The following is a 14,553-nucleotide window of genomic DNA, read 5'->3' on the forward strand; positions in this document are numbered from 1 at the left end:
TGGCAAAATTAATGTTTGGAAATATAAACTGATATTTCCTACTGACACACTACAGCAAAAGATAGAAATAACTGACTTCAAACTATTTTTAACTGCTGGAAATACTAGTGTTTTAATATTTTGGCCGTCACTGTATATGGGACAGAGATCAAACCGATAAAAAGTTTAATACAGCCTTTAAATTAGAATGTGTCCCGTTTCATTTTACTTTTTGCAGAACAAAAAAAATAAATAAATTGACTCTCATACATTTTAACCATGATTACAGAAGAAAACAGCCAAAAAGTGTAACACTTCTTATAGCAAAAAATATCTTGTCAGGCATATTTAGAACAATAATAATTAGATGACATTAAAAGACCCAAAATACTAATATACTAAGTCTTTGCCACCATCCTAGCAATACCTTTCTTCATTTAAAATCTAATAAAGTTTAGTATGATCACTTATTCGTTTATATATTTTAATAAGTGCAGATCAGAATAAGTATGCTGTTTGACATTTACATAAAAGTGTTATGCTGAATGACGATGGAACATTATTTTTAGCCATATTTTGACTTTTTCCACTAGAGTTACTCGAAACATTAAAGTAAACAATATTTGCATTTATTATACTGTCTATGTATAAAAAATTACTTTTGTAAATTTAATTAAAACGGGATAAATTGTCTGACCCACTTCTTAAAGAAAATTAATATTTTTATTTTTAAGGAATATCATACAACCGGATATTTTTTCATCCATGTCTTAATTCATACAGTTCTGTTTTGCAGCATCATACTTGAATTAAAAAATAAATAAAAATGCAATGTTTTGTTGTAAATTGTTATTTTTTTCCCTATTTGATTACATTCAATTTGTATTAAATCATGACACAGAATGCATAAAAAAATAAGTGAAAAACGCAGAATTTAGGGAAAAATTAAATGCATTTCATGCAGCACTAAATTTAAAGGTTGTGAACAAACAAGTTATGTTTACAGTCATTCTCCAGGTCAAACAAACATGTGGAAAGCATTTCCTTCCCCATTAATGGCAAACGACTAGATCATATGAAATGGAAAAAAATAATAATAATATTTTTGGTATTATAGCTGATCCCTTGCTGCTCACCTTGTTAAACAGAGATGTGAAGACTTCCTGATGGTTGCTCATGTCAATTCCTCCATAAAGCCTCAGGAGCTCGTCCTCATCCTCAGCCATGGCCTCTTCAAACGCCTCACACTGGATGATCAAGTCTTCATCATCTTCTTCTCTAAAACACACACGCACACTTTAACTGAACATCTCAACTTGAGCTTTATTGCATGTTTCATTTCCTTTGCTCAGTGTGCATTTCTACTTTGTTTTTCTGTGCACATTTCAATTAATTAAACATAAACTCACCTTAACTTTGGCAGCAGGTGAAGTAGCTGTAATCCTGGTAGATGAAAATAAACAAAGTCCATGAATATATCATAAATAATGCTCAAAACATCTAGTGCTCTGTTGGAAAGCTCAGTTGTGTTAAAGCACAAACAGGAGGCGTGTGCTTGAGTGACAAACAGGTGAATGCAATTAAGACCTGATCACTTCTGTTAGCACTTGCATACTAACCACACTACTCATACTAGTTTTGCAGTATGCACTATGTATATTGTGCACAGTTCAGATGACCTACTAAAATGGTCCAAATGTGCAATATACAGATGTCATTTTAGTATCGAGGTACTATTTTAGATTTTATTAATAAGGGCTGTGTTCAAAATAGCACACTTGTATGCTACTCATACTATTTTTGCAGTATGCAATATGAATATCATGCACAATAGGTGGCACACCTAGATGACCTACTAAATATGCCAAAATGTGCTATATACAGTAAGAAACAAGAGTTTTTAACACTTTTCTTTACTCGTTATGTGATCAGACTGCAATTTACATAAAAAAAAACATTTATTTTCCAGGAAAAAACTCGAAATGAACAAACTTATAGCATACTACTGTTTGAATGGTTGCACACTGCATGATGTTTCCCATGCTATTTTTAATAAATAGCAGGCAGCCTTCAGTGTACACTGTGCAGTATGCACCAATTAGTATGCAAGTATCTATATTCCATGCTAAGGGCATGTTTTGATTAAGGACTGTGCTCATAATAGCATTCTTCCATACCATTCATAATATTTTTGCATTTACTAAATCAGTCAAAATGTGCAAAATACAGTAAGCAACAACAGTTCTTTACTCATTATGTGATCAAACTGCAATTTACAGAAATAACACTAAATTAAAGCATACTACTATCTCAGTTGCACAATGCATGCTGTTTCATATTTAATTTTTAATCAAAAGCAAGCAGCATTCAGTGTACACTGTGCAGTATGTAGTATGCTAGTATTCTATAAAAGCTGTATTCTAAACAGCATACTTGCATGCTACTCATACTATTTCTGCAGTATACAGTAAACAATTAAGTTTGTACTATTCAAAATATTACAGGGAATTGCAGACAGTATAAAGTGCATAGTATGCAGTATCTAGGTTTAACATACCAATGAACTCCTTGCGCATCTTGTCTCTCTGGCGCAGGTCGTCGGCGCTGAAGATCAGGGCATTTATGACGCTCAGAAGGGTCACCATGTAAGGCACATTATCCGTGGATTGGAGTTCATTCATAATCACACTGAATCGATACTGCTGCGTCTTCACAGACTGTTAACAAACACAACACTCGCATCAACACTAATGTCATGCAGACTTTATATTGAGCTTATTTTAACATGCAGGGCCTGTCAATCAACCTTTGCGCTTTAAAAACAAAAATAATTGTCCAATTGAAAATTTGATAAAATATGCATGCAAAAGATTTCACAGAATATCTCTGGTTTAAGTTCAGTTAATATAATTACCACAACATATTTTGTGGTAGCATTTTTTCTTTTTTCAATAACAAGTACCTAAACATTCTTAAATCAAGGCACATTTACTCGAGATGGAAAATGACAAGATATTAAATTTAGTTTTTAAATAAATAAATTACCATGAGTTCATCTGCCAAATAAACTTAATTCAACAAAACAAGACTCTCATTAGTACATTACAGACAAAATTACATCTAGTACATAAATAAATAAAGTATATAAATAAGCAGATAGATATGTAAAGAAATATGTAAATAGGCAAGTAAATAAGTAAAGAGATATGTACATAAATAAGCTAATATTAGTGCTGTCAAACAATTAATCGCATCAAAAAGACAAGTCTTTGTTTACATAATATATGCATGTGTATTCATTATGTATATATAAATGAACACACATACAGTATATATTTTGAAAATATTTACATGTATATACATTTATATTCTTATATTATATATAAATACATTTAATTTATAAACACATTTTTCTTAAATATATACATGCATGTGTATTTATATATACATAATAGATATACACACCACACACACACATTATGTAAATAAAAACTTTTATTTTGGATTAATCGATTGATAGTACTAGTAAATATATAAGTAAAAAAAAAATAATCATAATATATGCCAGAAAATATTCATGAAAACTATTTTTTTTAAAAGTATTTAAGTATTTTAAGTAAAAGTAAATAAATAAATATGCCAGCAAGCAATTAAAAAAAATTAAGTAAATGTATCTTGATTTAAGAATATTTCGGAATATATACCGGAAAACCAGACAAAAATACAACAAAAAAAATTCTCAGTCCATTTAGAAGCTACAGCGTGTGAAGACGAAATCCATCACAAACAGTCGCATTTGAGACTGTTATCTGTCTCAGCTGAGCACTTCAGATCACCAGGTGTAAAGACGCTTAAAACTGGCTTTCTGACCTGATATCAATCCCTTAACTCATCCAGATGAAGGAGCATGATCATATGAATACTTGCCTTGTAATGGTCCAGAGCGTCTAAAGCGAGTCTGTGTCCCTCAGAGGAGAACATGCTGAGGGCCGCCAGCAGCTCAAACACCTGCTTCTTCACCATGGTGTTGGACGTGTCCAAAGCTGGAGAGAAAGGGAGAGGAAAGGCAGTGTTTTTAGCTTCCTCCTCCATCATTTTAGCTTCCTCCTCCGTCGTTTTGTCCCTCTCCACTTTTAGGAGCTAATTTTTGGGAGAGGTAATGTGAACTTTGTACTTCTGATGGTTAACAAAACAGCCAAAGCATGTGATAGGTGTGAAGATTGTGCAATGCTTTGGAGGAATGCGTGATTTCTGACAGTGCACAGTTTTAAAGGAGTAGTTCTGTCAAATCCTACTTTCAGATGTAGAAACAGCGATTGCACGACTTCAGCAGGTTTGTTTTTGGATTGTGAACATATGCGTCGTCAAAAGAGAAGCATGAAAGAAATTCATGCGGGTTTGGAATGACATGAGGTTGAGTAAATCAATTTTGGGTGAACTATTCCTTTATCCCTGTAAAGCCTGACAAATAAAACTATAGTGAATATAAATATTTTTTATTTAACAGTTTATTTGAACCATTAGACAAATAATATAAGTATATATAAGTATATTTTTAAAAAAAAAAACGTTTGCATGTGTTTTTTGTTGAGTATCATATTTTATTTAGGTTTTAGGGGTCATAATGTTAAGATGAAAAGTTGAAATTATCACATTGTAAGCCATAATTCTTATATATAAGTCATAATTATGTCAGAAAAAGTCATATTAATGACACTGTCAATTTTGAAGTAAAAAGTGAATTATGAGATAAAGTCATAATTATGAGACAAAAAGTCATGACACACTAAGTCATAATTTTGAGATAAAAAGTAAAAATTTTGATATATGAGACAAATTATGAGTCTCAATTATGAGACAAAGTCAAAATTATGAGATAGTAAGTGAAAATTATGACATAAGACTTCTTAATCACAATTGACTTGTCATAATTTTGACTATATATCTTGTAAGTTTGACTTTTTATCTCATAATTATTCCTTTTATCTCATAATTGACTTGTCATAATTTTGACTCTCTATCTCATAATTATGACTATCTCATAATTCACTTGTGAGATAGAAATTCAAAATTATCAGATTATGAGATAAATTAAGTCAATTATTAAGTCAATTATGAGATAAAAGGCATAATTATGAGATAAAAAGTCAAACTTACAAGATATATAGTCAAAATTATGACAAGTCGATTGTGATTAAGAAGTCTTATGTCATAATTTTCACTTACTATCTCATAATTTTGACTATCTCATAATTCAGTTGTGAGATAGAAAGTCAAAATTATGACAAGTCAATTATGAGATTAAAAGTAATTAATTATGACTATAAAACAATCCTTTAAACTGATATTTTTTTGGAAATGGAACGAATTAATGACACTTTAGAAAAAATATGTAGAAATATTTTTTAAAAAGTTTGCATACATGTTTTTAATGAGTATTATATTTGATGCATCAGGCTTTTATGGCTCATATATTCTGATATAGTGAGAATATGGAGGAAAAAACAACTCAATTTTATTCAGAGACTCAAACCAAGCAAAAATACGCAATATTTTGCTAGAGGCTTTTGCATATCAAATATGATACGGCAGGACTTATAGGGTTGAAATAAGAGCGTCTCTACCCTGCGACAGCTTGCGCACGTATCCCTCATTATCCACGATGAAGTGAATCCCGGCGGACGAGTTCATGACGGCTCTCACGCAGTTCACACACGTCAGCTGCAGCAGCGCGTCTGCGATTCGAGAGCAGCTGCGTCCCGACAGACGGTCCAGGGCCTCCAGCAGCAGGTCGAGGCCCGAGAGCTCCAGGAACTGCACCATCCAGGCCTGGTCGCTCTTCTCCAGACGCTTCTTCAGGCCCGAGTAGTTGACCACGGTGGGCACCTGCAGCAGACGGATGCACAGCTCAGCGTCTGCGTTCTCCAGGTTGGCCTCCTGCGCGCCGTCCGAGTCCTGAGACGAGCCCATTCGACCTCGTACGGCTGCCCACTTCTTCTGCGCGCCGTCTGACTTCCCAGACATGATGATAATGAGGATGAAGATGAAGATTGAGGGAGGTGCTGCGAAGGTAAAAAGCAGAGAATTTAATTAAACACACAATAATAGTAGTTTTATTTAGATTCACACAAAAAACTAAAATCTATTCTCTACAACCTGCCAAAATATAAGTTTGGTTTAATTTGAAGAAGTTGTGACAGAATTATATAACTACTGTACAGCAAAAAGTACTTCTCAAAGCAATACTAATAACAATAATAATAATTTATTATTATACAATTTACAATTTTTTTTTTATTATTATTGTCATAAAATGAGGTGTTGCGGAACAAAACTTGTATACTGTATAAATTAAATCGATTACTTTTTTTTGTTTTAATGATATTCCTAATAGTAGTAATAATAATAATAATAATAATACAATTTATTACACTGACATTGCTATTATTATTTATTATTATTATTATTATTATTACAAAGTAAGTGCTGTGCAACAGAACTTATATACCATATAAAACAGTCTTTTTATGATAATAATAATAAATAAATAAATTATAAATATAATAAATAAATTATTAACGTTACATTAATTTATTATTTTTAATAAAGTGTGGTACAATAGAGCTTGCATACAGTATAAATTAAAACTGTTAATAATAACAACAACAAAAATGATTGTTTTAATAAATTGAATATTATTATTATTATACAAAATATCATAAAACCAAAATAATTTTGTATCTGTTTTAATTTACAGAAGTTGGGCAGAAACTTTTTTGACCAGAAAAAATAAAAATAAAAATAAAAATAATAATAATAATTCAATAATAGTATTTTATTTAGGCTATTGTAAATTGTTATATTTTCACGTGATTACATTTTAAAATCAAAGTTTTAAAAAGTTTAAAGAAATAATTTCTTTAGACACCATTTTCAATAAAAAAGTCATGTTAAAACATAAAACACAGAATCCAGGGTAAATAAAACGGAAAACAGAATTTAGAAAAATAAATAAATAAACAATCAATAATTTAAAATTTCATGGAGACCTAAATTAAAAGGTAGCTGACTCAGTGAAGTTTACATTCATTTTCAAGGTCTAACAAACATGAAGAATGCATTTTTCCCCATTAATGGTATGAAATGAATATTGTAATAAACATAGATTATGAATAATATGGAAATCATATAGCCCAACCTATACTTTCATAAAAGAGAGACAAATTCTGAGTCATTAGTGCACATTTGGTGCCGCTGGTGAAACATAAAGCAACATCTGGCAAGCATAAAGACACTTGATTTGAGGAATAATTCATCTCTTAAAACTCTCACGCTGCAAAACCTCCAAACCAGGCTTGAGGATGCAGGAAGGTCAGAGCGTCTATCAGAAACGCCCGTATTTAGAGGAAATAAGGGGGAGTATCACAGGAAGGAAGGCTAAAACAGCAGCTTTAACACATTCTTTAATCCAGAGGAATGGATGATTAGTTCAGACTTGCAAAACCCAACATGAGCTCTCCTCGTCTTTCTCCACGCGGGTTCAGACTTTCCTGGCATGTTTCACTGTGATTCATCAAATGAGCTGTTCTGGGATCAACAGATGCAGAAAGAGGCTCTGAATGGCAAGCGCTGGCACGAAATTCATTTTAACCACAGACTTGAGAGTTTTTATAGTAACTCTGAAGATTAAAGGTTTTTTTCAATGCAAAATGATTATGTCAATCTGAAAGCAAGTTCAGATGTATTCCACATCACTGTAAGTAAACAGGAGCTGAAAGCTTTGTCTGAACACACCCTCAAACTCAACAAACACAGGAATGTCTCAGATTCAGACAGAGATGAGATATTCCATTGATCTCACACACAAACTCCAATGCAGAAGTCAGAACGTCATTCCAGGTTAATATAGGCTACAGAACAAAATAAGCTTAACGTAAGCTTTTTGGATGAAAAATAAAAATCTGCATCACTTAAATTAAAGTAGCTGTGTATTAGAATGATTTCTGAAGATCATGTGACAATGAAGACTGGAGTAATGATGCTGAAAATACAGCTGCAGATCACAGAAATAAATTACAGTTTAACACATATTCACACAGAAAACAGCTGTTTGAAATTGTAATAATATTTCACAATTTTTACTGTATTTTTGATCAAATACATGAAGCTTTGGGGAGCTGAAGAGACTTCTATTTTATAAATCAAGTCTATTTCAGGATGCTCACTGACTAGAAAGCATTGCAGTGTATTGTACATGCATCTGTACATCTGCTGATTCAACCCGATCTTCACTTCACATCTGATTATCTTACAGAAAACAAACCAGCCCTGCGCTGGAATCTGTCCCATCAGCCACATCGGGACGTCCTGCTGACAAAAGAGCGTTTATGCCACAGCGATGCTCAACAAAAGTGCCAGAGCGGCTTTGGCACCGGATTCAGTTTCCCTTTTCTAGTTTGTTTTGACCGAGGAAAAGTCAGAGAGATGCTTTATTTGGCTTCATAGTTAAGGCTGTTTTAGATGTTTGTCTTGGGGAAAGTTGGGCATATTTGGACTTGTTTCGTCTCTGGATGCCAGTTACTCAATAAAAAACACCCTCTCAGAACAAGAAATCACAAGAAAAGTTCATTTACGACATACTGAAGCACATCTCCAGCTGATACAGATCTACAGAAACAGACAATCTGGTGAAATACCGGTCATGCTGTCATGTTAAGTCACACACAGCCGCTCAGATAAGACAAAAACATTCCCTTTCTGCAGTTTACAGAACAAATTACGCAAGCGTTCATGCAAGAAGGAATCTCAGCATGAATGCCAGGAATGTCCTTCACACAGCCCCTCCAATGTCTTCAGCACACGGTCACACGCTGCGGTCAGGAAGGAAACACTTTCACGTGAAGGGAAGCTCACAGAACAATACGACCCAATACTTCTGCTTTTCTCAGTCATGTATAATGTGGTCCTTTTTTCTGAAGAGTGAATTGCACAAAATCGTAAAATCAGGCCGTATTTGAACCTAAAATCAAGCTGATAGAAACAGGGAACTATATCATGCTGAAGCTTATTTTTAGGATGATTATCGTCATGGCAACTTCACGATTTTCATTCCTATTTTCTACATTTTTTAAAATCCCACTGCAATGCTGTGTTTGGGAATGGAATTGTGACACTTTCTTTTAATAATTATTTTAACATTTTGACTTTAAAAATCCCATTATATCGCTATTTCTTTGGGATGGAATTATCAAGAAAATAATGTGACAAAAGCACATTTTCCTTTAATCATTTTGAATGTTTAACATAAAATCATATTGCATTGCACTTTTGGAGGGGAATATAAAAAATTTTAAAAAACACATTTTCCTTTAATAATCATTTTAACATTTTATCTTTAAAATGAGTTATTTTTCATGATGGAAATGTCAAGAAAAAAATGTCACAAAAAGCCAATTTTCCTGTAATAAATATTTTAATATATTAACTTCAATGGAGTTATCAAGAAGATAGAAATCACAAAAATACATTTTCCTTTAATAATTATTTTTTAACATTTTAACTTTAAAAATCCCATTGCGTTGCTTTTTTATTATTATTATTTACTTATTTATTTTTGGATGAAACTGGCAAGAAATAGTGTTACAAAAAGAAAATTATACTTGAATATTCATTGTAATATTCTGACTTAAAAAATTCCATTTGTGCTGTTTTTAGGGGGGGGGGGGGGGTTGGAATTATCATGAAAATAATGTCACAAAAAAAGCACGTTTTCCTTTAATAATCATTTTAGAATTTTAACTTTAAAAATCATATTGCATTGCATTTTTGGAGTGAAATTGTCAAGAAAATAATGTCACAAAAACCCATTTTCCTGTAATAATCATTTTAACTTTAAAAATCCCTTTGCATTGATTTTTTTTTTTAGAGAAGCAGCAAGAAAGTCCAAAGGTTATTTGACTCTTACGGCTTTGAGCAGAAGCGTCTTCTCCGTGTTGACCTTGATAAAGCTTCTCTGCGAGGGCAGACGCTCTCATGAGCGATGATAACCTACATATGAACAACACAATCACGTGTGTTTGTCACAAACCTGCTAACATGAAAGCCACTCTCACTCAGATGATGTCTGGGTGAAACTAGCTCAGAGGAAAGCACAGACCATATAAGTACAGAGATTTCAGACAAACACTCCTGCAAACGACGGCTTGCTTATTTCACTGGAATGTGTGACTTATTAAGAGCACCACTAGAAATAGTGTGAATTTATCACATTTCCTTCTTTTCTGACTGTCACGCTCACATGACACAATCTAACGGGACAAACAGCAGCCGTTTCCTGTGAAATGCAAATAGGCCGTTTAATAACCACTTACATAAAATGACATGGATCGTGCCAGAATGATAACAGCATGAGAGCAATGCAGTTTTGTTTCTGATGACTGGATGCATTACTCAATCTAGCCAACCTCTCACTTTATTATCATCATCAACAGGAATCTAGAGAATTAGACATTATTCAGAGCAATAAAACCAGTTTAATAGCCGGAAATAAAAATTAAAAAAAATACCACAACGCATCGCATGAGATGCAACTTCACAAGCTTCTTGCTCATAAATATCATTATATACAGCCATAAGCACATAGTTGCCTTTTAGTGAGTGAGCCTGACTACACTGGAAATCAATAATTACAATAAATGACCTGTTGCAATAATCTGCTGTTATTCACCAGTGTCTCCAAAAAAAAAGAATCAAAATGACTGATTGTGAAAGGTTTTTATGCTATTTTCCTTTCATGATAATGTACAAATTTTGACTTTAAAATCATATTGCAATGCTATTTTTGGGATGGAATTGTCAAGAAAATAATGTCACAAAAAACATTTTCCTTTCATAATAATTTTAAAATTTTGACTTTAAAAATTATATTGCATTGTTATTTTTTGGGATGGAATTGTCGTGAAAATAATGTTACAAAAAGCATATTTTCCTTTAATAATCATTTTAAAATGATAACTTCCTTAAAATCCTATTGCATTGCTATTTTTTGGGGATTGAACTGCAATGCAGCCATCGTGACAAAAATTCACATTAATACAGTAAAACTGTAATAATGTGGTGGAAAAAGAAAATAATCAGAATTACAGATTGTGAAAGGTTTTTACACCGTTAGGTCACATATTAATTTACTGTTGTAAAAATATTCATAAATACTGACAAACTAAAAATGATACAAGGACAAAGATTATGTACGTAAGAAAATACAAGTTATTTTTTTTTACCAGAAAATATCATGTTGAATTGAATGTGTTGCTTGTCTTTTCTTTGTAATTACTTAATAATTTACTAGCAATTTCTAAATGAAAATGGTTTCAAAGTCAGTCCTACAGCAGTTTTTCTGGTACATTGCCAAAAACATAGGTCTGAAACACCAGATTGTCTCTTTTGTGCATCCATGGGTAAATCCATCTAATACAGTGTTTTTACAGACTGCAGCTGCATTTCAGCACAACATCTGCTTCATATTAAGACTTTTCCAACTCCAGCAGTAACATAACGCAGTGAAAGCTGCTCGTGCTCCTGAATATATCGCCCACACTGATGCACTTCCTCCCACAGAGTCTGACCAACACCTCCAGACTCAAGAGGACCGCATGTCTTTAATGACCAGACAGCATCACACAGTAACACAATGACACAAACTCATATGATTTATATGACGAACGCAACATTGTTTCCATATTCAGATCAACAAATAATAACACAATCTCCGCTGTTTCACCGACAGACAAGCTTCATCTCATCAAAACATGGCGATGTTTCCTCCTCAGCGCCATATTCATGATGTATATCCACCAACTACAATAATACTTCAGATTTTTATCTTAAACTAGGTTTTACTTGAACTCAGATGTGTTTTTAGGGTGAAAGAGGAATGTTTAAGAGATTAAGTATATATTTGTCTTACCTGTGATTCAGCGAGTGTCCTTTAAGATGTGATGAAGAGGAGGACTGATGTGGGGAGACACATTCCGGGCGTCTCTCCTGTTAGTTTGAAGTAATCCGGGCGGATGAGGGTGAGATTGTTGGATTGACTCAGGCTGCTGACACATGTGCTGACCACGCCCACTGGTCGCGGCGGGGCGTGGCTTAACGCGCCACTCCGCCAATCCAAACATTCCTGGAAACTGGAGTACTGCAGGAGTATGCAACAATAGACCTTTTTTTCATCATTTAAAGGAATAGTTCATCTAAAAATGAAATGCTGAAATGTGCTCAACCTCAGATCATCCCAGATTAGGATGAGTTTGTTTCTTCATCAGATTTGTAGAAATGTGTCTCTGCATCAGTGTCTCAGCAATGGAGGTGAATGGGTGCCGTCAGAATGAGAGTCCAAACAGCTGATAAAAACATCACAATAATCCACACCACTCCAGTCCATCAGTTAACATCTGGAGAAGACAAAAGCTGAAACTAATCCAGCATTAAGACGTTTTTAACTAAAATACAAGTCCATAATCCATAATAAAGTGAAAAGTGGTCTGGTCTGAATCAGGAGAGAAATCTGCACAGATCAAGCAGCGTTTACAAGACAAAACAACTCTAAACAAATGTGTGTCTGGATTCTGATGTTCTCCACTTTTTCACTGGAGGAAGGGTTATTATGGATTATCTGATTTTAGCTGGAAGCATCGGTTTGAAGTTAAAAACGTCTTAATGCTGGATTTGTTTCAGCTTTTGTCTTCTCCAGATGTTAACTGATGGACTGGAGTGGTGTGGATTATTGTGATGTTTTTATCAGCTGTTTGGACTCTCATTCTGACGGCACCCATTCACATCCATTGCTGAGACACTCATGCAGTTTCTACAAACCTATCTTTAACAGCCTGAGGATGAGCACATTTCAGCAGTTTTATTTTTAGATGAACTATTCCTTTAGTTTTCATTGTGCACTTGTTTGAGTAATTATGTTGGAAATCATGAACTTTAGTGTCAAATCTAATCTCGCTGGTTAGATGGAGAGACACACCCGAGCCAAAGAAAGCAATGTCATGTTGCAACACGTTACCAAACTGTCTGATTTAGAAAAAGATGATTAGGAAGGCAACAGATTTTCCTCCACAATTAATTATATTTTTGGGTTTACCATAATAATTCAAATCTTATTTAAAACCAACATGACTGTATTCTAAATCTCTGCGACTGATCAACAGTGATCTTGTGCAGTGTTTTGTTTGATTGAATCAAGTGTTATCAGATGATAAGATGTTTTTTTACAAAATCCACCAGCATGTTGATAAATGAGATTCTGCACATCTGAGAGATTCAGACTTCTCTGGACAGAAGCAAATCTGATAAACTGACAAACAGGAGCTGAATGAGCTCACAGCTGACACATGCATGCATGACAGAAAAAGAGAAGGAAATGATTTCCACGCCTGTTTTTAATGAATATACTAAGAAAATCTTATGATTATGAATCAAGTTTGGTTTTAAATATACATAAATGCAAGATCATATCAGCATGTTAGCAAAGTATAGATTAATTCTGTTTATGCCTAAAAAGTGTTCAGGTGTTATAGAGCACTGGCAGATATAAACATGCTAAATTAATACACTACATCAAAGGGTTTTGAACAGTAATATTTTTAACAGTTTTAAAGAAAAGCTCACCAAGCCTGCATTTATTTGATCCAAAGTACAGTCAAATGTTGAAATGTTTTCTATTTGAGTATATTTCAAAATGTCATTTATTGATTTTTTTTAGCATCATTACTCCAGTCATGATTCTGACATATTCTGATTTGCTGCTCTAAAACATTTATTATAATTATTATTATGTTGAAAACAGCTGAGTAGAATTTTTCAGGTTTTTTGATGAATAGAAAGTTCAAAAGAACAGCATTTATCTGACAAATAAATCTTTTGTAACATTACAAATGTCTTTTTGATCAATTTAAAGCATCCTTGATAAATAATACTGACTCTAAGCTTTTGTATAGTATAGTGTATAATGTTACAAAAGCTTTTTATTTCAGATAATTAAAATTAAAAAATAATTCAAATGAAGTTTGACTTGACAGATATATTGCAAAGGAACTCATATTAATTTTTTAATGCTTTATATGAAAATGACTTATTTAGATAAAAGAATATATATGTTAGGAGGTATTAGAAAAAAGATTTTGCGAAGTTTTGTAAGCAGCAGGTGGCGGTAATGTATTAAAATCTACGAGATGAAGAAGAAGCAGATTTGATCGTTCATCCCTGCCTGAGGGGGCGCTGCGCTCCTCCAGCAGTCACATCTCAACAGACTTCAACTCGCACAGAAGAAGTCTTTAAACTGCTGCTGAGGAACACAAGAATATTGTTTTTCACGCATTTATTGTTTTATTTAGTGAAATTAAATCATGGCGTCAACAAAAGAGATTTTAGAGATGGATCTTTACGCTTTATTGGGGATTGAATCGACCGCGACAGCGAAACAGGTGCGTTAGTTTGAGAGCTGCATTCTGTCAATAAAGAAAAGATTAATAATCATGTATGAAATTATACACAATAACAATAAAATAACAT

At 33.3% G+C, this 14,553-nt stretch overlaps 2 protein-coding genes across 7 annotated transcripts in view; one reads left to right on the forward strand and one right to left on the reverse strand.

Annotated features, from left to right (window-relative positions):
- Positions 1 to 12,097, reverse strand: part of LOC306886293 (inverted formin-2-like) — a 32,928-nt gene extending 20,831 nt beyond the window's left edge. For 5 of the 6 annotated variants that reach the window (XM_079443291.1, XM_079443289.1, XM_079443290.1 and 2 more), the window contains exons 1-6: positions 11,945 to 12,049; positions 5,604 to 6,041; positions 3,907 to 4,022; positions 2,537 to 2,696; positions 1,389 to 1,422; positions 1,116 to 1,257 (exon numbers count right to left, since the gene is read on the reverse strand). In XM_079443291.1, the coding sequence (XP_079299417.1) occupies positions 1,116 to 1,257; positions 1,389 to 1,422; positions 2,537 to 2,696; positions 3,907 to 4,022; positions 5,604 to 6,003 (852 nt within the window). In that variant the 5' untranslated portion in view covers positions 6,004 to 6,041; positions 11,945 to 12,049. Of the gene's footprint in view, positions 1 to 1,115; positions 1,258 to 1,388; positions 1,423 to 2,536; positions 2,697 to 3,906; positions 4,023 to 5,603; positions 6,042 to 11,944 lie in introns of all 6 variants that reach the window. The other variant, XM_079443288.1, reaches the window with a different exon arrangement.
- Positions 12,098 to 14,274: 2,177 nt separating this feature from the next.
- LOC306886300 (dnaJ homolog subfamily C member 17-like) overlaps positions 14,275 to 14,553 on the forward strand; it is a 56,882-nt gene continuing 56,603 nt past the window's right edge. The window contains exon 1 of the mRNA XM_079443299.1: positions 14,275 to 14,465. Within this exon, the coding sequence (XP_079299425.1) occupies positions 14,388 to 14,465 (78 nt within the window). The 5' untranslated portion in view covers positions 14,275 to 14,387. The remainder of the gene's footprint in view (positions 14,466 to 14,553) is intronic.

Source organism: Barbus barbus (genome assembly GCF_936440315.1).
Source record: "Barbus barbus genome assembly, chromosome: 20".
Taxonomy (NCBI): Eukaryota; Metazoa; Chordata; class Actinopteri; order Cypriniformes; family Cyprinidae; genus Barbus; species Barbus barbus.